Source organism: Podarcis cretensis (genome assembly GCF_951804945.1).
Source record: "Podarcis cretensis genome assembly, chromosome: 4".
Classification (NCBI taxonomy): Eukaryota; Metazoa; Chordata; class Lepidosauria; order Squamata; family Lacertidae; genus Podarcis; species Podarcis cretensis.
In genome coordinates this window covers 69,237,887-69,263,031 of record NC_137173.1, presented here as the reverse complement: position 1 = coordinate 69,263,031, position 25,145 = coordinate 69,237,887, and the positions used below count along the sequence as shown (strand labels likewise).

Here is a 25,145-nt window from a genome sequence, read left to right as displayed (position 1 = left end):
CCATTGCTTTTGTCTGCTCAAGCCTGTCTTCACATGCAGGGGGTTGCAATAGTTAACAAAAAAGGGAACTTTTCATACCATACAAGTTGAGGTTCTAACAAACTGCACTGATCCATTGTGATAACCTGCTACACCATAGTAGTTTATAGTTATTCTAGAATAAAAGGAGAGCAGGGAGAAAGATGACTATATCAAGCAGGAAAATGCTCTGTTTTCAATATGCAAGTAATTTGTAATAAGTTAATAGAAGATGCAAGGGAAAGTTTGCATTGCATATGTGTAACACACACTTTACGGAAAGGACTCATTTCATAGCAGGCAGTTGATATAGATTCTAGTCACGCAGTAATTGTTAGCGTGTTAATGAATGCAATGGCACCTGACCTTAGGTTGACCTGTCAAATGCACTACCAATGCACCCCATCCGAACAGAATTGAACAAAACTTACAGTCAATTCCCCCACTTCAACTAATTAACTTTGAAACCTGAGGACAATTTCTTAACCAGGATTTTTAATTAATGCAAGTATAAAATGATACACAGCTTCAGCTTTCCAAGGGGTGAGGCTTAGAGACAGCCCACTCTGACCTCAGGGTTACAAAAGAAGAAATCCCAATTGCACATTAACGCCTAACTTAAGAGTCACTTTCATTTAAGATCAGTATTACTACTGAAAGAAGAACCTTCACCCCCAGTCATCTAGGGCTGGAATGTGAATCAAACGACTAGTCAAATGTTGTCAATTGTTAAATAAATCTGCACAAGTTGAGCATCTCTGAGAATGGTAAATGGGATGTTTACACATTTTTCTTAAGTAAATGGCAGCAATGGGACAGTCTGATAAGTCTAGCAACTGTAAGTGATAGAGAGTGGGTGTTTAACCCTCCTCTCCTACCCTTTACCATAGTCCAGAGGAAAAAATTGCCATTCCAAAGTGGCTATTTGCATTTCAAGGGAAGACTCTATTGGCATCAATGGATGCTTTCCTTGATATGCTAATAACTTCAGATATTATTTTTCCTGTGTACTTGCCAACCAGCCATAGAAGAACTTAACTTCTACTGTAGTGTGATGCAGCTGCTTCTCCAGGGATCTAAATGCAATTCCAGCATATCCTTAATGGATAGTGACTCACTTTAAAATATCTCCTAGATCTGAATTTCCTGGGTTCAAGCCTATGTAATTATGAACAGTTTTATCTTTGTATCTCAGCAGGAACATCAAGCACAACATTACTAAGCTTGCTTCCTCTAATATAGCTGCCAAATCATAGGGGATCTGTTGATGAGCAATCAGCTGAGAAGTTTTTAGCTTGCTCGCATTTTCATGCACATCATTTCAGACTGCTGAAAAGTACACTGCAGGCATTGTTAGATTCTTCCAAAATTCACATAAGGCTAACATCCTTTCCCCCCAAAACCCTGGGGGTGGGAGGTGAGAGAAATAATTGTATGAAAAAACCAAAATCCCATACTACATAGAGGATTTTAAAAGCTGGAACCAGTGGCGAAGCTACCAGCTCTGGCACTGGGAGCGGCGTACATCCGTGGGGCGGGGCTGGTGTGCGTCCCAGGAGGCGTGGTGCGCACCCCAGGGCGTGCATGGCGAGCGCAGAACATCCTGGGGGTGGGGGCAGCCGCAATGTCAACCCCCCCCCCAGGATGGCACCCGGGGCGGACAACTCCCCCCACCCCACCTTCGTCCGCCAGTGACTGAAACATGTGCGGATTGCTCAAGAAACCTAACGAAAAAACAATAAACCTGGCATAGCAAAAATATTAACAATGAAAGCAACAACAGACATCATAATATGTCAAAATGAGCATGCTATGTTGCATCTAAACACTGGTTTTGCCATGTCAGAGGCAAGCCAGAAACCAAGGTGGGAGGAACATTTTCTGAACTGGGCACAGAAACACCAATCCACAAGGTCTGTCAGCATCTTGATGTGTAGATTCCAGTCCCTATTTCCTGGGGAAGAAGAGTATCTCCTGAGCTTCATCACAGATAGTGTGTCCACACCAGTGGAGACAACTCCAAAGTACGTAGCTTTCCCTTGGAAATCTCCCCTTTAGTGGTTGCCATTTCAGGAACTGTGGTCAGTTCAAGGCAGCACCTCTTTCACAACTGAGGGGAGATGAGTATGCAATACAAAATAAGAAATGCTTAGGTTAGAGGCTAGGAGGCAATTTGAAAAGAAAATTTGTGGCAGTGGGGATAACTAGGCTGACTTTGGATAAAATGCAGAACCGGCAGTCACTTATGCATTTTAAACCCCCTTCAATAAATTATAGCTAGCGTTTGGCAATAATATTTATTGTAGCTTAGTTCTTAACACATTCCTTATTTTTGCCTTGTTAAAATTCATAAATAAAGCATAAATATAAATATTCATACTCAAGTTGCCTCTTCTGTTCATAGGTTTATTTGCTAATGTTCTTTTCATTGCATTTTTTTAATAATACAGGGATTATTGTGGTGTTTTTTATGCTTATTAATATTAGTAGCTTTGAAAGAGTACTGTTTGTTTTGTAATGTTTTTATGTGCTTATTAAAAGATTTTGGCTGCAATCCTATGGAATTTACAGAGTAAAACCCCATTTAACTTAGTGGGACTTATTTTTGAGTGGACATGATAAGACCACTGTGACACTGTGTAGTATCCATTCTCATAGTATGTATTTTTCTGTTTGCATGTTAGCCCTCTGGTCCCTCAGGTATTGCTCTACAGAGGACTAGTTTATCCATAGCAATGGTTCCCAACTGGTAGTTTGCATACCTCAGGGTATTAACATGGTCTGCAGAACCCAGGGGGTCTGCAGCACCATTCACATAATGAAAACTACCAAGGAGATATCAAAAAATTTCAAAAGTGGGGGGTCCATGGCTTGGCTTTTGAGGAAAAAAAGGGGTCCACATTGGGAAACACTGATGTAAGGTAAAACACTGTATCTTTGCTTATGTACTTGTGATATCTTTCTACACCAATGAGTATTCCACCTCAGTTAATATCCCTTTGTAATACTTTCTATTTTTTTGTTTTTGTTTTATTCCATTCCATGTTTCTGTAAAGCTGACTTTTGTTATTATTTTATCAATAAAAGTTAATTAGGGAGGAAAAGACGCTTGGCTTTTGTCTCGTGCTAAATTCTGAAACATTGTTACATTTATAACAATTCCATGACTCTTAAGATTCTATGATTTATCATTATTCTGATATTTCAAATTTGTTCTTTTTCTTTGTTTGCTGCTAGTCCCCTTGGCCTTCAGGAGGGAACAGAAAGGCATAAGCAATAAAAAAAAATCCATCTCCCCACCCCCACCCCATTATATTAAATCTCCATTGTTTTCATGCAGCCACTCACATCATAACACATTATTTCACATGTACTTTTCTGACATATCAATTGAAGCACGGAAATTTCACAGAGCTTAAGGTGAGCCAAAGGAAAATGGCATCCAAATGGATAAGAAGTTCCAGCTGCAGACTGACATGAAAAATTAGCATGTCCAACAGGGCCAGAAACAGCTCTGTGAATAAAGCCTATTGATATTGGTAGTTGCATTAGAAATATTCGTACAGCTTTACAAAGTATTGACTACCACACACACACACACACACACACACGCCAATAGCAATTCACTTTCTCTGTACATCTCATCCATAAACAAGCAAATGTCTCAAAATCATGCAACAACTACTACTAACTATCACAGATTAGCAAGGCTTCAAAACTGGATATGTGGTATGGTGAGATCATTGGCAAGGTGGTTCCCTGTGCATATAAATAAAACACACTAAAATTCCAAAAACAAAGTCAGAAAATCTGATCCAAGCTACTGAGAATGAAACTTAAAGGGAGAAGTGACCGTCCAATTTCCCATCTATCTTATTATTAAAGAGTCATTATTTATGAGATGAAGCAAAGGCCTGTTCTGTTAAATTCCATTATGCATGCCTTCAGACCTTTGCAGCTTACTCAGTTGGCAAATTACTTTGTTGCATACACTTCACAGATTTCACCCATGACACCTTCTGCAGATAAAAGTATACTGCCACTTCACATGTTAATTAGACTGCTTACTCAACTACACCTAGGAGAAAAGTAGGCAACCCCAATATGTGATCCAACATACTGAACTATTGCCAAGATAAAATTACCACTGCAACAAGCAACATTTTGTTGAGAATGATACCATGCAACATGCACCTCACTCTACTAGCTAAAAAATGTTTCATGAATCTGAACCAAGTATTCCCTGGCTCAGTTAAGGAAAGATATTTAGGAATCATGACAACTTTCAGCTCTGAATTCCCTGAGGTTTAATATACATATATAATGACTGATGATTTACGATGTTTTTGTTCCCTGATATAACTCAAATATTCTCAGTGCAATATTGGACTCTGTTTCTGCACATCCTCTAGTGGATAGCAGGGCCTCGAGCCCAAGGATTGAAATGTATTGCAAAAAATGTGGAATAAGGAGAATCGAAAGCCACCATACCATTATCTATGAGGCCATTTCTCTTCTCCTAGCCTTCGTTTCTGATATACTCACTGTGTTTTCAAGGTAGCCTACAACTATTATGTATGTATTGATTGATTATATTCTAGTTATGAATAGCTTCGAATAAAACATCTCAAAGTGATTTAGCAACAAACATATGTAAAACAATTTCATGTAAAATCCAAAACAAATACAGACTGGGATAAATGACATTCAAAGTTTCCAGGCACATCATTTGGCATCCGTTTGTCTCAAAAGACAATGGAGTGTGCCTCTCGGGTGACTTCAAACTGCTGGAGAATCACAGTGCCTGCTGTGGCTCTGCTGTGGCTGCAGAGACCGGGAACTTGTAATGGCTGCCTCTTGTGTTCAGTGCCGTAGCTAGGTGATCTTGCACCCCTGGCAGAACTGTCCAGATTGCACCACCTAGCCACTGACAAACTAGCTCTTCTGTCTACCTCTCCTCCAAACCCACTCCCCATTCAATTCACCCTCTATTTAAAACCTTTTCTTATGAAGCAATAATTAATATTTTTATAGACATATTTATGGACAATTTTTAAAAGCCGATTTTGCGCACCTCCCTCCACCTGCGCCCCTGGCGAGGGCCCACCTCACCACCCCCTAACTACGGCCCTGCTTGGGCTGCTTTTGCTGTGTTAGCAGCACCAAAGTGACCTTCCAGGCATGCAAGCCTAAGCAATGTGTATAGCGGCCCCGGGCTGCCAAGACAACAAGACCCCTCCACCAGTCTTGCTGATGTGGTCCAAAGGAAAGCAGAACAGTACATTTGGAACCAGCCAGGCTGCAGGAGTTGCCAGAAGGAGGCATACAATATGTCACCCAACCATCTTAGGGACTCTATTCCAGATTTGTGTAGGGTTTACTCCTTAGTCTTTTCTTCTCCCAAAGATATCCCACAAGGCAGCAGAGGTTGAGCATCATTGTTTTTCTTCTCCTAGATAGGCTACCTTCCCAGATGGGCGAGCCCCATCTGCCCCTCATTTCCCTCTACAGAACGTGCAGAAACCAACTTTTTGACCATTGGACCCACTACAGTGGTACCTCGGGTTAAGTACTTAATTCGTTCCGGAGGTCCGTACTTAACCTGAAACTGTTCTTAACCTGAAGCACCACTTTAGCTAATGGGGCCTCCTGCTGCCGCCGCGCCGCTGTAGCACAATTTCTGTTCTTATCCTGAAGCAAAGTTCTTAACCTGAAGTACTATTTCTGGGTTAGCGGAGTCTGTAACCTGAAGCGTATGTAACCTGAAGCGTATGTAACCCGAGGTACCACTGTATTGGTATCATCTGCTTAACGCACCAGAGCCTGTCTTTGCATGCAGGGAAGTCCCTAACGCACCAAGGGTTCGAGACCCATCAGCTACCTTTATCTGGTTTAGCCACCTAGTCAAAGCCATTTTCCAGAGAGTGGCCAGGAATTTTGATCATTCCATTTCATTACCCACATGATCTTTGCAGCCATTAATAAGATAGAAGCTAACAATCTTAGAGGCCTCTCCACTTCGTTTCCAACCACTTTAAACAAAACCATCAAAACACTAGGTCTTATAATGCAGTCTGTAGTATTTGAGAGAAATTGTGAAATTGTTCTCCAATAAAGTACAGCTGATGAGCATTCCCACCATACATGAAGATGATCAGTCAGCCTGACAATTCCAGCATTTAAGGTCGCTAACCCCATAAATTCTATTTAATCTTGCCAGGGTTTTTTAACCTCACACCAAACTATTTTTAGTTGAAAAGAGACAAATCGTATTTCCTCCTCTGCATTCACTTTTATGTAGCTACATTTAATATATCTGCTACACCGCTGCTTGCACAAACGGGGCCCTAGTGCTGAGAATGAACAGATCCTAGCCATAAGTATCAAGATCATTCTGACTTCATGCCAGTAGTGATGCGATGTTTTAACTAAAAATAAAAGCTAAAAATAGCTGGAGTTTAAATTTACAAAACAGGACTTTTCAGTGCTTGGAGCACTGCCAGTCTTTGAAAGTCTACATGCGGAATTCAATTATTGAACACAAGTATAGCCCAAATGTAATACTGAACTAAAAACGTTCTATTAATTAATGCCAATTAAGGGAGAGGTGGGGACTACACAGAGCTGCTGATTTTCATCAGTGTTCAAAACAAATCACATGTATTAATTACCAGCTGACAGCTAAGTTTCCATAAAGGGAAACAATAAGATGCCTCGGACAAGAAATGTGTATTTTCTATGATCCAAATAGATTTTTCTTGGCTTAACTTCACAGAGTTCCAACACCATTTCTCACCAACGGGAGTAGAATTAAATCAGTACTGATATCTTAGCAAAGCCTTCACCAATCCGGTGCCTTCCAGATGTTTTGGACTACAACTCCAATCAGCTGCAGCCAACACTTGCTGGAGGGCACCAGGTTTATGAAGGCTATCTTAGTAGCATATACTGTACTACTTCCTATCATACATAAAACTTCATCTTCCCCACCCTTGCATCTCACTATCCAGATTGCTCTGAAAGGGGTTCTCACATAGCTTGTGAGGACTTCTGTATCCAGTGCAGCCATTTGAGGCTGTGGTGGTGGTGGTGCAGAGTGCCTTCCATCAGCTTCAGTTGGTGGCCCAGCTACACTCCTACCTGGAAAAGAATAACCTAACGTCTGCTGTCTACACTCTGTTGACCTCTAGATTGAATGACTGCAACATGCTATATGTAGGGTTGCCTTTGAAGACGCCTTGGAAACTGCAGCTGATACAGAATTCAGCTACCAGGCAGATGACTGGGGCAGGACTGTCTGAGCACATAACACCAATTATGACATGACTGCACTGGCTAACCATTAGTTTTTGTGCTCAGTTCAACATCTGTCGCCCTTTACCGTGTGCTCCCTTGCAAGGGAGGTGTGTAGAGGGGCAACAAAGGAGTCAGTCTTTTCAGTGCACTGTTGTGTTTTCAACATTCCCATCAAGAAGGCATCTAGCCTTACAGATCAGGACTGTCATGATCTCCATGACAACCATGGTGCTATCCAAATACATCAGAGGCCAGACACACCTTTGTCAGTTTTGGAGACCAAGCAGGTTAGATCTATTAAAGACATCAAAGGGAGTAGATGGTACTCAGCCTATTGTCATAGACAGACCATTCCTTGGTGAAGGCTGACATAGTTGTGGTGCAAAGGTGGTGAACCTATTGGAGACCTATGAAATTCAAAGGATTCCTGAAGGCTCTGCAGGATTTTCTGGATAAAATCCTGCCACGGCTCCAGCCCTGTTCCTATCAGGGCTCTAGTCTTGCAGTGGAATGGCAAGAGGCATAAGACAATTGATGTGATCACACCATAGTGCAAGTGGAAAAAATCTTGAAGAGAACCTGATCTAAGATGGGCGAGAGCAGTGCTTTTTTCTGGGGGGACGCATACCCCTAAACATTTTGTGAATCTAACGGGAGAAGAAACTTAAAAAAATTAAATTGTTAGTTTCTTCTCTAGCACGGTGAATCATCAGTTCCATTGCTACCCCTGATGGCGGCCTCATTTCCTGTCATGGTGTTTCCTGAGTCTCAGACGGAAGCGAGAGTTTAATGTGTGAAGTAGGAGTTGGAATCTAGCACAGTGGTCGGTCAGTTTCGTTGTTACCACCTCTGATGGCAGCTTTATTTCCTTTCCCAGTGATTTTCTTGAGTCAAAATGAGAGCACCCCTAAACATTTTTTTTAGGAAAAAAACACACTGGGTGAGTATATTATTTGAATCTACCATCTAGTGGTGAATAAAGGTTACTACTTCTCCACTGAGTAGCTGTCCAACAGAGCTGTTCCAAATTGTAAATAGGCTTATTACACCTGGCCAGTGGGGAAGATTAAGTGAGTTGTCAGAAGACTGCTGTGATACTTCTATGAAGCACTTTGAGGATAAAATTATTCAGATTCATACAGAATTAGAAATTGCAGTTACAACAAATTCTGAGAGGATATCCCAGGTCTTATTGTTTGATGTGTTTGTTATCATGGCCTGAAAGACCAAGGGCCCCTGAGAACAGGGAGAGTGCTACCTTGCCTGTTCTCCTTGACCTCTTCGTGGGTTTTGATACCATGGACCACAGTATCATATTGGAATGGCATAAAGAGATGGGGACTGGGGACATGGCTTTACTGAAGTTCCACTCCTAGTTGCAGGACTGAGTCCCATGGGTTACAAAAGGTACCGGGGAAATCTCAACAGTATCACAGTTGAGCTGTAGCATGTTCCATTTCGTTACCCATTTCTTCAACAGTGGAAAGACGTCATCAGGAGATTTGGATTAAGGTGTCATCAGAATGCTGCTATCACTCAGCTTCCTCTGTTGCATCTCAATCAAGGTGTCTGGAGGTGGCAATAGGCTGAATAAGAGCCAACAAATTCAGATAGATGGCGGTACTATGTGTGTTTGGTGTTTGAAACCTGTCCAGAATAAGGTAGTGCTCCCCTGGAAAGATCAACAGGAAATAACTTGTTGGTGATTCCATCACCTTCAGAGGGCCTTTTTTTGTGGTTCCCACACTCTCTGCCTCCTGATATTTGCCTGGCCCAATTCTGGGGACTGTCAGTAAACACAAGGCTATATATTTTGACTCAGGCATTTGGGAATGTGAAATTCTTGCTTACTTTCTGCATGTAATGTTATCAGTTCATTTCTATTTTAACTGTTTATTATGTTTTGCAAGTTTATTTTTTTAATTGTGATCCTTGGTAAGTAGCAGGCAATTCATATGAAAAATGAATGTTATTCTGCTTCCCCCAGTTCACAAAACAATAATCCTTTAGGGTAGGTGGTAAAAGAGACAATAGACTGCAGCAAAGAAAAGCAGAATTCAGCTCCACTTACCGAGGCATGCCTTTTGAGGTTAAAATTAGACCTCACATTGCTTAATATGCCGACATGTGAACAAAAAGATAGCTTCTGCCATCACATCTAGTTTGGCCTTAAAAACAAAGATTAATCTATTTTTCTTAGCAATAAAAGATAACCAGGCAGAATTTAAGACTTTATTAAGCACTGCTGTAAAGAAACATGACTCATAATATGGCTGTCATTGAGGCCCGCTTAATACACGACCAGGGTTAAGTAAACAAAGTTTGATCATGACTCTAAGCAGCAGTGTTCAGCTGAACTCAGTTACTGCCTGCACAAAAGGTCTAGCTGGATGAATATTCAAACAAGGCTTTCAACCTCATGATTGTTGGAATTTACTAAAGGAAATTCCTTAGGACCTCAGTAGTTCAGTTCTCCATGTTATCCCTGGAAGAGAAATGTGAGACCAATGATAACAGAATCCAATGGAAGAAAACCATGGGGAAAGGGAATTGAGCTAGACGAATACTGTCTAAAGAAGTCACCCTTATTGGTTCCTGAAATTCATTTTGATTGTGCAGATAAAATATAACAGATAGAATTCCACAGGATGCGATGATGGTGTGTGAAAACAGTCGAGATCCAAGAATCCCCAGGCATGCACCACCAGATGGTGGAGACATCAGGAGCCACCCTGGTGCCCAGGCATCTTCACTTGGTCACAAGTGGCTGACAGGCAGGTGCAAAACACACCTGGCACCTGGCAAATTTTGAACATTGCATCAAACCATGTAAACTTTACCAGGCATCCATCACCCCATAGTATCCTTGCTTCAGAATCCAGCTATTGCAGGACTTCAGATGTACAATTAAACTCTCAGGGAAAATAGCAAGTATACTATTAAAGCCACAAGAGTGAGTGCGTATTTTCAAATGAGATTATGAAGTAGCAGCACAGCTGCTTGGATAAGATCCTTTGGTTCAGAGGAATGCCATCCACATTCAAAACTATCAAATATATCATTCTTCCAAACAAGATGTTGTAATAAAAAGTTAAGTCTCTGAAAACACACATAGACAAAAGATGTACCACTAATGAGAATGTGGTTGAAACTAGGCAAAAAGATATATATATGATGAGAGAAAACTCTGTTCATAGTTTAGCCAAGAAATGCCTTAAAAGTGAAATTTAAGAAGTCCTTTGGTGCTTGTTTTTAACCTGCAGGCAAACCAAGTATGGTTATTTCCTCTTGCCTTACATTCTGTAGGCTCCAGTCTTTCTAATGCTTACAATCCCTTTGACATTGATTATGCATCTTCTGAAAAACAGAGGAATAGTTTGGGTAGTATGCCAAACAATCAATTGTACCTAGGTTCCTATGGGAATCCAGCCCAAAAGTTTATTCTATAAATTAGATATAATACCTCCTATGGGAAGCAAATGACATAACAGAATGAAAAACATTTCCTGTTTGAGGAATATTTTTAGATTGTTCAGAGCGCCAGAGAACAAAAAGAAATATGAGCTGGGTAACTGCTCACCAAAGCAACTCCAAGCAGGGCTGCAAACACACTCACCATACATTTAAAGCACATGATTTCCACCAAATAATCCTGGGAACCGTACTTTTTAAAAAAATAGAGTGCTGGCAATTGTAGGGGTAAACTACACTTTCCAATAATATTTTGGAGAAACAAAGTGTTTTAACTGTCTAGATTCTAACTAGTGAAATGTTGCAAGTGTGCCATTTTGTTTTGTTTAAAAGATAACGCATGATACAATACAAATCCTAAGTGTAAGTAGTAAGAACAAACTAATAACTAAAACTAAGGAGTCAAATTACCTTGGCATTAGCAAAGTAGTACTGGAACCACCACAACATTCAAGTAGCACTTGACATGGGCCTAGTTTAAGTACCACTGGCAGAGTAAGGGGAGAAGTATCAGAGGGGAGAAGTATAACTATACTTTGCCCATTAAGGTGAAAGGTTTTTGTTTACATTTCAGTGCATCCAGCTAGGCTGTGTTCTGCTTTCCCAAACTATTACTTCCAAGCCAAACTTGAAAACAAAATAGTCTTCAGTCAATGGATCACCTACTGTGTAAGAGGAATTAACAATAAATGTTTCTAGCGGTTGCTGAACCAGATATTAAGAAATTCAGGGTTGCTTGCCAGATGGCAAACTTAGGAGCTTTCAGTTTAAATAGCAGAACAACCATCGGCTATCTTTATGTGAACACTTAATCACATTGGCAGATAATATTGTAATCCTCCTTGGGCCATGTACAACACAAGCGTGCAAGATATATCTGTAAGAGAAGGACAATCCACTTGAAAACTGAACATATCTTATTGCTGGCTCTTTCAAGAGTCTATTTACAGAATCATAACCATGGAAAGGAGTGTGTATGCAAAAGAACAGGTGCTGCTTTTGGAGGAGAGCTCAAGACTTTCTTGAAGGACAATAGCACACAATCTAGGTCACATGTAGTGTAGGCATGAAGCTTTGCTTGCATTTCTTTCACCACCTTTTCCAGAAAGATCGTTCAGGTTCACTCCAATACATCCTAACTGGGGCCGATGGGAATTGTAGTCCAAAACACCTTGAGGGGGTTGGGTTGGCAAATGCAGCATTAAAAGGGGAGCCCCACAGAGTCGTAAATGAACTACCCTGAACAGGAAGTTTGCTGTATTATTTTGCTCCATGGGTTTTACCTTCCATTTTGCTCTTGCTTTCAATAGTAATCCCTGCATTTATGAATACTTGTAGTTTCTATTTTGTTAATGTTGAAAATCAATTAAAAATATATTTTAAAAGTGGTTCTGGGGCTCTATCAGTTTTGTTATCCAACAAATACCTCTGTTTAGAAGGGCATGAAAGCCCCATTCCCAGTATCCACATCCCCACAGGAGACTCTCACAAACTGAGTACAAAAGTTTGAAATAGCCTCAAAATTGCATCTAACTGATCCAGAATCCAATGTTATCAAGGGTCCAAATCCGACACTTCTAAGCACATTCATTCAAACACTCTTAGAAGCCCCATTCTTCTGCTCAACATGGAAAAGTCAAGGTTAGCACATGGTGGGTATGGATGTTTGAGGCTGAAGCAGTGCACATGCAGGACAAGAACTTTGGAGACAGGATATAAACTCTATACCCTCTGCACACTTACTCCACCCACACATTGCCTGAACACCCAAAACAGGGCCTGAGGTATCTTCCTATCAGGTTCACAATCATTTCCTTTGTGGGTTCCCCATGGATTCTGCAATGTACACAATGTACAACTGTCATGACTCCAAGAGATGCCGAAAAAGTTGCTCTGCAGTATCACCCTTCTAATCATTATGAGGGACTTGTTTTGAAATCTGAGGACCATAAAAGCCTTTTGTGTAGATAGCTGGTCATAAAAATAACTTGCGAATAGGAACAGGTAAGGGTAGGGGTAGAATACCACAGGCAAGGAGACAATAATCAAGCAAAATTCTTTCTATATTTTTCACCCTCAAATCGTTTTCCACAGAAGTATGAATCCACTCCAGAGATTGACAGTCAATAGATAAAGTCTGTGTTTTAATTTTACAGCAGTACTCCTCACAATCTGCTTGTTCTTCAGCAATTGCTCAAAAAAGATTTTGAGCCTCGCCTGCCTTTCATCCAGCCAATGCTAGTTAATGAAAAGCAGAAAAACTGTCCTGAGACTACACATCTTGACAACTCAAAAACAATCTGTGGTCTATAGAAGCAGCAGGAGTTTCTAATGGCACACCTAAGGAAGACTGAAAACTTCATTTGAGGGATTTTTAGCTGGTCTGTTTCATATCATCCAAAGTGCCTATAAAATAGATGTGCAAGTAAACTTCTAGTAAATATCCTAAGGAAATCATGTTCTGCTCCAACTTAAGGGTATAACCAACACTGTATCTTACAGATGTTACTAGTCTGCAACTCCCATCAGTTCCAGACAGCATGGCCAATTATCATGGATGGTGACAGTTGTAGCCTGCAACATCTGGGAGGCAGTATGTTGGCTAACCCCAAAATAATAAGTCCAAATACTGTTGAGAAGATATTAAGGATTTCACCTTACCCACAGGTAAGTTTGCCTTTTTTATTTATTACATTTATATTACACATTTCCTCCAAGGAGCTCATGGTGGCATCCATGGTTCTCTTCCTTCCCATTTTATCATAACAAAAACCCTGTTAGGTAGTTTAGGCTGAGAGATAGCGACTGGCCCAAGGTTACCCAGTAAGTTTCATGGCTGAGCAGGAATTTAGCCCAGGTCCTAGTTCAACCACTACGTCCTTTTCCTAAATACTCACCTCCCCCCCCCAAAAAAAAAAGAATCCAAAGAAATTAAAAATCTTGCTGGCTTCATATCTTGTCCAGCCAAGGAGGCTTGTAGTAGTGTGTAGAGTAGTGTGTAGAGTAGTGTGTGCACACTTTTACAGTGTGCTGACTGAGACAAGGTTTGTTCTGTATACAATGTTTACCATGTTTGTGGGGTCCTGAGAAGGGTTAAGCTTAAAATGTGAAGCACCCATTTCTAGCTGGCAGTTAGCTGCTACTTAGTTTTGTAAGAGGTATGGGAGAAGCTGGGTTCTTTTTATGCAGAGGAAGAAGAGTGTAAAATTTCACTTCTGGTTGGCTCGATGGATAGAAATTCTTGGTCACCCATTGGACAGAAAAAGTTGTTTGATGAGGAGAAAAAATTCTGTGCCACTCAAAGCTTATTTGTAGGCATAATAGGTCAGTTCCGCCAATGTGTGAGGGTGTGACTGTCTGGGACTGCTGACCAGATGAAGAATCTGGAAGGGTAGGCTGAAAGCAGATGGCAAGGCAATGGTGGTAGTAAAGCAGGAATTCCTCCACACACTTGAGTGAATCACCAGTAGTAAAAAGGAGAGGAAATTTTCTGCAAGTGGCAACTTGGTTTTGATGCATTAGCAAACTGTCAGCTGCTCTGGTGGACAAATTCCAGTTTCAGCAACCACCACGTTTAGACAGCAACACTCTTCATTGACCTTCGATCAGAATTATGCATGCAGCTAGCATCAGACGTTCACGCACGACTACATCTCTGAAGTTCATCAATAACAATGCATAGCATGCTTGGAAGCAGGTGGCTAGATTGTTAAGATCACAGACAACTGTAAGATTTGAAATACAGATCTGTTACAGCATTCATGCTTAAAGTCCTAACAAGCAGTCTGCATCCATCAGGGAAAGAAGCAGGGCAAGGGGGTGCAGCTATCTCCTGTGCCAGGATTTTACATCAATTACCAAGAAACCATCTTGTTGTTGTTGTTTAGTCGTTTAGTCGTGTCCGACTCTTCGTGACCCCATGGACCAGAGCACGCCAGGCACTTCTGTCTTCCACTGCCTCCCGCAGTTTGGTCAGACTCATGTTTGTAGCTTCGAAGACACTATCCAACCATCTCATCCTCTGTCGTCCCTTTTTCCTTGTGCCCTCCATCTTTCCCAACATCAGGGTCTTTTCCAGGGAGTCTTCTCTTCTCATGAGGTGGCCAAAGTATTGGAGCCTCAGCTTCACGATCTGTCCTTCCAGTGAGCACTCAGGGCTGATTTCCTTCAGAATGGATAGGTTTGATCTTCTTCCATGGGACTCTCAAGAGTCTCCTCCAGCACCATAATTAAAAACATCAATTCTTCGGTGATCATAAGTCCAGCTCTCACTTCCATACATCACTACTGGGAAAACCATAGCTTTAACTATACGGACCTTTGTTGGCAAGGTGATGTCTCTGCTTTTTAAGATGCTGTCTAGGTTGGTCATTGCTTTCCTCCCAAGAAGCAGGCGTCTCTTAATTTCGTGGCTGCTGTCACCATCTGCAGTGATCATGGAGCCCAAGAAAGTAAAATCTCTCACTGCCTCCATTTCTTCTCCTTCTATTTGCCAGGAGGTGATGGGACCAGTGGCCATGATCTTCGTTTTTTTGATGTTGAGCTTCAGACCATATTTTGTGCTCTCCTCTTTCACCCTCAATAAAAGGTTCTTTAATTCCTCCTCACTTTCTGCCATCAAGGTTGTGTCATCTGCATATCTGAGGTTGTTGATATTTCTTCCGACGATCTTAATTCCGGCTAGGGATTCATCCAGCCCAGACTTTCACATGATGAATTCTGCATATAAGTTAAATAACCAGGGAGACAATATACAGCCTTGTCGTACTCCTTTCCCAGTTTTGAACCAATCAGTTGTTCCATATCCAGTTCTAACTGTAGCTTCTTGTCCCACATAGAGATTTCTCAGGAGACAGATGAGGTGATCAGGCACTCCCAATTCTTTAAGAACTTGCCATGTGGTCGACACAGTCAAAGGCTTTTGCATAGTCAATGAAGCAGAAGTAGATGTCTTTCTGGAACTCTCTAGCTTTCTCCATAATCCAGCGCATGTTTGCAATTTGGTCTCTGGTTCCTCTGCCTCTTCTAAATCCAGCTTGCACTTCTGCGAGTTCTCGGTCCACATACTGCTTGAGCCTTCCTTGTAGAATTTTAAGCATAACCTTGCTAGTGTGTGAAATGAGTGCAATTGTGCGGTAGTTGGAGCATTCTTTAGCACTGCCCTTCTTTGGGATTGGGATGTAGACTGATCTTCTCCAATCCTCTGGCCACTGCTGAGTTTTCCAAACTTGCTGGCATATTGAGTGTAGCACCTTAACAGCATCATCTTTTAAAATTTTAAATAGTTCAGCTGGAATACCATCACTTCCACTGGCCTTGTTATTTGCAGTGCTTTCTAAGGCCCATTTGACTTCACTCTCCAGGATGTCTGGCTCAAGGTCAGCAACCCCACTACCTGGGGTGTACGAGACATCCATATCTTTCAGGTATAATTCCTCTGTGTATTCTTGCCACCTCTTCTTGATGTCTTCTGCTTCTGTTAGGTCCTTACCACTTTTGTCTTTTATTATGGCAATCTTTGAACGAAATGTTCCTTTCATATCTCCAATTTTCTTGAACAGATCTCTGGTTCTTCCCATTCTGTTGTTTTCCTCTATTTCTTTGCATTGCTCGTTTAAGAAGGCCTTCTTATCTCTCCTTGCTATTTTTTGGAAATCTGCATTCAATTTCCTGTATCTTTCTCTATGTCCCTCGCATTTTGCTTGCCTTCTCTCCCCCGCTATTTGTAAGGCCTCATTGGACAGCCACTTTGCTTTCTTGCATTTCCTTTTCATTGGGATGGTTTTCGTTGCTGCCTCCTGTATAATGTTGCAAGCCTCCATCCATAGTTCTTCAGGCACTCTGTCCAGCAAATCTAAATCCTTAAACCTGCTCCTCACTTCCACTGTGTATTCATAAGGGATTTGATTTAGATTGTATCTTACCGGCCCAGTGGTTTTTCCTACTTTCTTCAGTTTAAGCTTGAATTTTGCTATAAGAAGCTGATGATCTGAGCCACAGTCAGCTCCAGGTCTTGTTTTTGCTGACTGTATTGAGCTTCTCCATCTTTGGCTGCAGAGAATATAATCAATCTGATTTTGATGCTGCCCATCTGGTGATGTCCACGTGTAGAGTCGTCTCTTGTGTTGTTGGAAAAGCGTGTTTGTGATGACCAGCTTGTTCTCTTGACAGAACTCTATTAGCCTTTGCCCTGCTTCATTTTGCTCTCCAAGGCCAAACTTGCCAGTTGTTCCTTTTATCTCTTGATTCCCTAATTTTGCATTCCAATACCCTATAATCAGAAGAATATCCTTCTTTGGTGTCACTTCTATAAGGTGTTGTAAGTCTTCACAGAATTGGTCAATTTCAGTTTCTTCAGCACCAGTAGTTTGTGCATAAACTGGGCTTACTGTTATGTTAAAAGGTCTGCCTTGGATTTGTATCAAGATCATTCTAGCATTTTTGAGATTGCATCCCAGTACAGCTTTTGCCACTCTTTTGTTGACTATGAGGGCCACTCCATTTCTTTTACGGGTTTCTTGCCCACAGTAGTAGATATGATGGTTATCCGAACTGAATTCGCCCATTCCCGTCCATTTTAGTTCACTGATGCCCAGGATGTCAATATTTATTCTTGCCATCTCATTTTTGACCACATCCAACTTACCCAGGTTCATGGTTCTTACATTCCAGGTTCCTATGCAATATTTTTCTTTACAGCATTGGACTTTCCTTTCGCTTCCAGGCATATCCGCAACTGAACGTCCTTTCGGATTTAGCCCAGCTGCTTCATCAGCTCTGGATCTACTTGTCCTCCGCTCTTCCCCAGTAGCATGTTGGACGCCTTCCGACCTGAGGGGCTCATCTTCCAGCGTCATAACTTTTATATGCCTGTTGTCTTTGTCCATGGAGTTTTCTTGGCAGGGATACTGGAGTGGCTTGCCGGTTCCTCCTCCAGGTGGATCACGTTTGGTCAAAACTCTCCACTATGACCTGTTCATCTTGGGTGCCCTGCTCGGCATAGTTCATAGCTTCTCTGAGTTCTTCAAGCCCCTTCGCCACGGCAAGGCAGTGATCCATGAAGGGGAGAAACCATCTTAAGTATCATATATTTAATGTTCTAAACTGTAAGGCTGTGCAGTCTGTAAATGCATGTAGGATCTCCATTTTTCTGTCTTGTCTTAGAATAATTACAATCAATAATTTCACATTTAAACCCAATTGCCTTTGCCAATATCTCATTGTGTGTTCCTGCTACTGAAACTGTGCTGCGCCTATAAAATTTGATTGCTGCCTAATAAAAAATCTGACATGTGGATTAGAGAAGACAAACATCTACTAGTTTCTCTACTCGTGAATTCAGCACCCTTTTGTATTGCCTATAGAGCTACAAAACTTCCAATATGGTTTTGAAGCACCTAAATTCCATCCTCTTTGGGTCAGAGCTGATAACCAACCAACTCTTGCACATAAAACATAAAAACCTGCTTGGTTGCTAATGTGGCAACAACTAAGTCATGGGAGCTACAACTTCCTTTCTGTGAACTGCAAGTTGACAGAAGAGGAGCGGCAATATTGCATGATTTTACAACTCCAATATTATACAACTCATCTGAAAAGACTAGTCATATGAGCAGCTCTTTGCAAAAGAAAAAAGGAGGCAGTGGTAGCTGATCACCTGTTCAGACTTGGTTCTGAAGTACTACTGATCAAGGCACTAACTAAGGCCATTTCCAGATGACCTGTTTAATGGGCATTCATCCTTATTTGTTTGTGAGGAAATTCAATGACATTGTGTAAAGAAAGTGTTATCCCACACTTTCCAGTGCATCTTACTGTCACTGGTCTTATCATAACAAGTATCATTATTGGGGAAGCTGGTTTGTTTTGCAAGAGCTTCAAATAAGCTTTGACTGTGTGACAATAATCTGCCAGGATGTGACAATGTTGAAGCACCCTAAAAGTAGACAAATGTTTTATTTTTCTGCTTTGCAAAGATTCTTCACTTACTACTGAATCTTACAGTATGTGCCTGCAAAATAACTTACTTAAGAAAGCTACATCTAAACAGCTCACTTAAGAATGCTACACTGATGGTTCAGTCAGTAGAGCATGAGAGCCTTAACCTCAGGGTTGTGGATTCGAGCCCCACATTGGGCAAAATGTTCCTGCATTGCTGGGGGTTGGACTAGATGACCCTCGTGGTCCCTTCTCACTCTACAATTCTATGATTCAAAAACCCAAAGAAGGCTGCTTATGGCTGCAATGTGTATGCAATTGCTTCATCCCACATCACTGTACAGGCCAACAGGCCAACTAAAAACTGGATCTATCACAGGCTAATGGGGTCATGTGAACATATTCCGAGTCTCTCCAATTTTAGCAGCGCTTACTTACATTCAAGTAATACTAGTAACTGTACTGCATGCAAAGCTAGCCATTTTTGCCTGGGAATGCTAGGTCTGCAGAGCTATTTCAATACCTGTATATATTTGTATACATCACAGCAGAGTTTGTGTTTCCTAAATCTCTGAATAAAATACAGTAACTTATCAACCTCATTGTGTTTGACTGAGTGTTACTCTTACTTTTGCAAGTATTTTTCATCCATATATAGTCAAAATTAGCTGGGAGGGATATTTGCACTCTTTCCACCCAGAAGAGGTGGGTTAGTGCATATGCACCCAAGAATTCTAAATGAACCTCTACATACTTGTCAACATGACAGAGCATACCACAGCTTCTTCAGTACGTAATAATATTGTACTACCACGTAGTTTACAAAAATGGCCTGAGTGAACACAGCAGAAATAATTAATCCTACCAGGGTCATGCATGCTTACAGTTAATCATTTGCGAGGAAAGTTTTATGTACGCATTACAACTATATATGGAATAAACCAAGGGTATAGCAATTGACCCTACAAACAGACAGCTTACTTTTCAATGTGAGCTTAAATAATTCTCTTCAGTTGGAACATATGAGGGGGTAACAAAAAAAAAAAATATTTTTATGCTTTTTGAGGAGTTGTATCCAGCCACAGAAACTATGTTTGAATATATCCTCTGATTTATCCTTTGGTTCCCATAAGGCAGAAATATAGGTTTAGAAATGCATAAGAAACAAAGTTACAATCCTTAGCCCAAATACCATTATGTAGAAGCACTTTTACCTATCTACATGGCTCAAAAAATGCAGTGCCTTTGAATATAATTGGACCCCAGCAATGTACCATCCAAGGTATATCCCACACATTTTAACAATTGTTTGGGAGGGGTTACACTCAAGGGGCTGTCGTTTACCATCTAGCAAGGTGACAGACATGGAGGGGGGCATGTGCCATATTAAATCACTTCTTTTTCAGTCAATTACCCGGTAAGTTAGCACACCTGCTTCAGTTGCTCTGATACATATTACAGTTCCCAACTGATATAGATAGGATTTGTCCTCAGCCAACAGCCATAGTTAACTACATGCGGAGCACTGTGAAAGCACAGCTCTATATAGCGTTCAGAAGAGCCTCATCTCCAGATCTTTTGCCAAGAGCCAAAACATTCTCATTAATGGAAGTCCAACAACAACCCATGCGCCTAATGTTACAATTATAATTCATATAGAACAACCTAGAGTAGACATATAGAAACTTAAACAATAATTGGGAAAGGAATCATGAGTTCAAAGTTTTCCACTACTTGAACTGATGTGTTCAGCACCAGGAAATTCTACATGTCCTAAGCTCATTTTACAAACAGTGTTACATGGACTACTTGCCCTTCACAAAACTGAAGGACATATCCAAATTATTCCCCTTTCTGTCTTTCCCATCCTCAGAGAAACCAGCCTACTACTGCTTATTGTTCTCTCACTCAGTGAGAACAGCACACAAGTTAAATAAAGAATAATGCTTGTAACACAATTCCAACAGATGCACATTTTGCTTTGCATGTGCTGTCTATTCCTACTCTCCACCCGCAGCACATCATAATATAAATGATATTAACTAACCAAACGTAGCCAAGTATTGATGCAGATGACAATCAGTGAAGATGGTTGTCTATCAGTAACTTCAACTACATGGTTATAAAAACACCCATTTTTGAAAACTGCCCTGTCACCTTTATGCCTCTTCAGACAGCAACCAATTCACACTTGAGTCTGTCTGAACAGGTTTGCAGCAAGTCATACATAAGGGATTCAGATGGGCTATCTGCCCTTAGACAACTATAACAGTGCTATATGCACATTGTATGCTTGGTGAGTTGGAATGGCGTGAAGATTTTTTTAATGTTCAAGCTTCTATAATTCAACTTTAATTATGAGCAACTGGCAGAGAACACATCCACTCTCTAAGTCATTGAAACATGTAACACAACCTAATGACCGGGGGGTGGGGGGGATAGTGGAACTAGCCACAATACAGGCAACACATTGTTCCCAAATACTGACATATACACCACAGAAGTACTTAACACCACCTGTCTTTACCCATGGAAATATAAGCAAGGCTTACTAGGATCCTACCCAGTATCATGGATTGGTCTCGTGGAATGTGCAAATCTTCCGTATTAAAAAAATGAATGCTACCAAGCATGTTCTGAGCATCTTCCCCGCTTCAGTACAACCACTCCTGTATATAAATAGGATTGGGAATCAAGCCACAGGGGAACATCCAGACATGCTACAGCCCCAGAATCTGTCGTTGTAAAATATTAAATATAGAAACCTAAGACAAAGCACTTAAAGAAGACAGAAGGGAAAAGGGAAATGTCTATACTTGGGGCTGATACCTAGGTTAACTTGGTGCAAGTAAGACATGCCTTAGTGCAGTGGTCCCCAATTAGCTAAGTACTGCAAACCACCTATTTTCAAAAGCCAGACTATGGAACCCCTAGTTTTGATATCTCTAGGGTAGTTTTTTTGTTACGTGAATGGTGACACAGATCCCCTGGGGTCCAGAGCCACCAACTGGGAACCACTGCCTTTCAGTGCTTTCCCAGACATCGTGGTGAGTTCATGGAAGAGAAAATCGGAAGCAGAAATTTCCCAATTCACAGTTCTTCAGCCCCCAATACTGTCCATGCCTGCCATTCCATAATCAGAGACATGAAGTGTAAGAAAAAGTGGTTAACTTGCAAAGAGAGGGCCTGTGGCCCCCCCAAACATAGCAGTCAACTCCTGGGGGTGGAGGTTCCTTTGTCACCCTCAGTGAAATATTTGAGGGGTCTGCCCCCCCCAAATGAGTGGGCATTGCCATTCAAATGGTGTGCGTGCGTACGCGATGTCTTGTGATCAATCATGTGGGGTGGGGCTTACCTGGACCCCAATATTTTATTCAAGTTGGCACCACTGCCCCAAAGCCACCACCCTGTGACCTGGACCCCCACCTTCTGTACTTAATTCAGTGGTGGGGGCAGCCCCAGGGCTGCCTACTTGAATAAAATATGGGGGGCAGGTAAGCCCCACCCTGAGCAATCAGTCACCTGATGTGGCACAAGCACACTATTTGACTGGCCTATCAACTTTAGGATGTGGGTGGTGCTGTGGGTTAAACCACAGAGCCTAGGACTCGCTGATCAGAAGATTGGCGGTTCAAATCCCTGTGATGGGGTGAGCTCACAATGCTCGGTCCCTGCTCCTGCCAACCTAGCAGTTCAAAAGCACGTCAGAGTGCAAGTAGATAAACAGGTACCGCTCTGGTGGGAAGGTAAATGGCGTTTCTGTGCGCTGCTCTGGTTCGCCAGAAGCGGCTTGGTCATGCTGGCCACATGACCCGGAAGCTGTACACCGGCTCCCTCGGCCAATAAAGCGAGGTGAGCGCCGCAACTCCAGAGTCGGCCACGACTGGACCTAATGGTCAGGGGTCCCTTTACCTTTACCTATCAACTTTGGGAGGGGGCGCGCGCCCTCAAATATTTTTTGGGGGGGGACCTCTGCCCCTAGGAGTTGGCTCCTATGGGCAGCCCAAACCCAGACCTTGACCACAGGCCTGGTGACTGAATAGGGAAGCTGCGGACCAAGTACAGCAAAGCCCAGTTGTCTACCTCGGATTTCCAGACGACGTAGGCGGACGCATGGCTGCTGGGCAGCTGCTGGCCTTTCCTCTGCTGGAGCCACTTTCGGGGAGAGAAGAAGATGCTGTTGGCGCCGCCGCCGCCGGGGGCGCTGCCGAGCGCCGAAGCGGACGGCGCGCGCGCCAGGAAGGGCAGCTCCCACGCGGTGTGCCTCTTGCCTCGAGGGCTCTCGTAGTCGAAGTGGAAGCTGCCCGACGGCGACTTGTCGAGCGGGGTGCTGGGCGTCGAGAGCGACGGCGGCGGCGGCGGCGGCGGAGGAGTCGGCGGAGCGGCCGGGCGCAGCAGAGCGCGCGAAGAGAAGGCCGCCAAGCACTCGGTCGAAGGGCTGCCCGCCGCAGCCGCCCTGGCCCGGGGAGCGCGGAGCGAGCCGTCGGCCGCCTCTTCCCCGCGGCCAATGACGGCCGGGTCCAGGCTGCGTGTCTGGCGGAGCCTCCGCTTGGAGAGGCTCTTCGGGGGGAAGGAGGGCGAGGCGCCGGGCGCCGGCGAGGACGAGCAGGAGAAGACGCTGTTGAGCAGGCTGTGCGCCGACATCCCGGCGGCGAGGCGGGACGACTCCCCTCAGCCCCAGGCGCCTCAAGGAGCTGCTGCTGCTGCCGCTGCCGCTGCCGCCACCGCCACCCTCTCCTCCTCCTCCTGGCCGCCGCGAGGGGCTGCTCCTCGCATGCTCGCTCTCAGGCGGCGGGAGAAGAGTTGGCGAGAGAGGAGGGAGGGGAGACGCCGCTGCTTTTTATTCCGGCGCTGCTGCTGCTCTGGAGCCGGCGGGAGCTCACCCTTCCCTCCCTCAGGCACCTCGCCGGCACGAGAGGCGGCGGCTGCTGCTGCTGCTGCTACTGCTGTCGCCTCAACAGGCGGCTCGCGCGCTTCCCTCCTCGCCCGTGTGGCTTCGCTGGCCGCGTGCTTGTCCTCCTGGCCCCGCTCCCGCCAAGCAAACTCCGCGGTTAGAGCCTAATTTGGCTTCGCCCTCCTCGCTCCTTCTCTGTCTCTCTCCCCGCCGGCCCGGCCGGGGCCCCCACCTGAAAGGGAGGCTTGGCTCTCTCCGCACAGGCTCCACAAGCAGCCGCGCTCTGAGGCTGACCAGCCCCGTGCGTTGCGTTGCCCGCCTTCCCAGTTGCGCAATGGGCGCCGGCGCTGCTTGGAATCTTTTGTCCGGTCGCTGTCCCACAGCTATTGGATTTCACACCACGGGCTTGATCCGAAGGAGGAGTGCGGTGCAGGTGGCTGTTTTTACCTGCCCTCCTACTCCGCCCCCTTTTGCGTCTCCTCGGTGGTTTTTTATATATTGTAGAAGAAACGGGACGGTTCTTCCTCTTATGAGAACTGGAACCTGGGAGTTGCCCTGGTCTAAATGTGAATAAAGGAGGAGATGGCATTTGCAAATGCTCTCCATCCCTCTTTCCATTCTAGTCGTTACCTGGCATCGTGTGACCGGTATACCTAAAAGTGAGAAGTGGGGGAAGAATTCCTACTAGTCTAGAAGTGAAACCAACCTCACAAGTTCTCCCCGATCTTGGGATGCTTGCAGGGGGCTTAATTTCCAAACAGTTCATTTACAACAGGGTTTTGTTTTGTTGCTTATCTGATCTTCCGTAGAAAGGGTAAATCCAGATTAAACGGGGCCCAAAAATAGCAATTTGGTATTTTGATGCCAACAACATTGTATGGATTCTGGTTTTTTTATGCATGCAAGCACTGGAAGCAGTGATCTAGAAGCGCTCTTATTCACAGCTGTAAGAAAAGTACTTCCTACATAGTTAGAAACATCTTTGTCTATTTCAGGTGTTTAGAAGCTAAGCCCTAACACCCAAAATAGGTTCATGACCAAAGTTGGTGAGTTGCACTTCAAACAGTGTTAGAAACTGAGAGATGAAAGCAAGGAGCTACATGGCACCTTAAACTTATGTTATGGGTGCAACAACGGAATGTCTAGGCACACTTTTTTAATAACAAAGCTGAAAATGAATGAACTGCAGCTGAAATATGTTAATTTTTCACGTGGTCTAGTCCTTCCCTTGCCCACCCCCCAAATATTCTTAAGAGGGTCTCTTCTCCAGTCTTCAGAGAGCGGCTGGAAGTGGGGAGGCAGAAGAGGGTCCTCCTTTTCTTCCACTCTACAGTTTTAATCTGAAATCTTAGGTGCAGTACTGCGCCCAGAGCTCAGAAACTGCACTAATGAAATTTCCTGTCACAAAATGTGCCTAGAATAATGGGGGTTTCGAACACTGACATCAATTGATTAGATCTCTTTCAAAGTACCTTGAAAATTTGTACTTCCTGGCTCTAGATTTGCCACTTGTTGCAACAATGTAAAA

At 43.2% G+C, this 25,145-nt stretch overlaps 1 protein-coding gene across 4 annotated transcripts in view; it reads right to left on the bottom strand.

The window, feature by feature from the left end:
• The window catches only part of ARHGAP6 (Rho GTPase activating protein 6), a 209,000-nt gene extending 185,563 nt beyond the window's left edge, over positions 1-23,437 (bottom strand). For 2 of the 4 annotated variants that reach the window (XM_079972558.1, XM_079972559.1), the window contains exon 1: positions 22,807-22,938. Coding sequence is in view for 1 of the 4 variants with exons in the window: in XM_079972561.1 (XP_079828687.1) it covers positions 7,052-7,087 (36 nt within the window). In the remaining 3 variants the exon portion in view is untranslated. Of the gene's footprint in view, positions 1-7,051; positions 7,211-22,806 lie in introns of those variants that run through there. The other 2 variants (XR_013837852.1, XM_079972561.1) reach the window with 2 other exon arrangements.
• Positions 23,438-25,145: the final 1,708 nt, after the last annotated feature.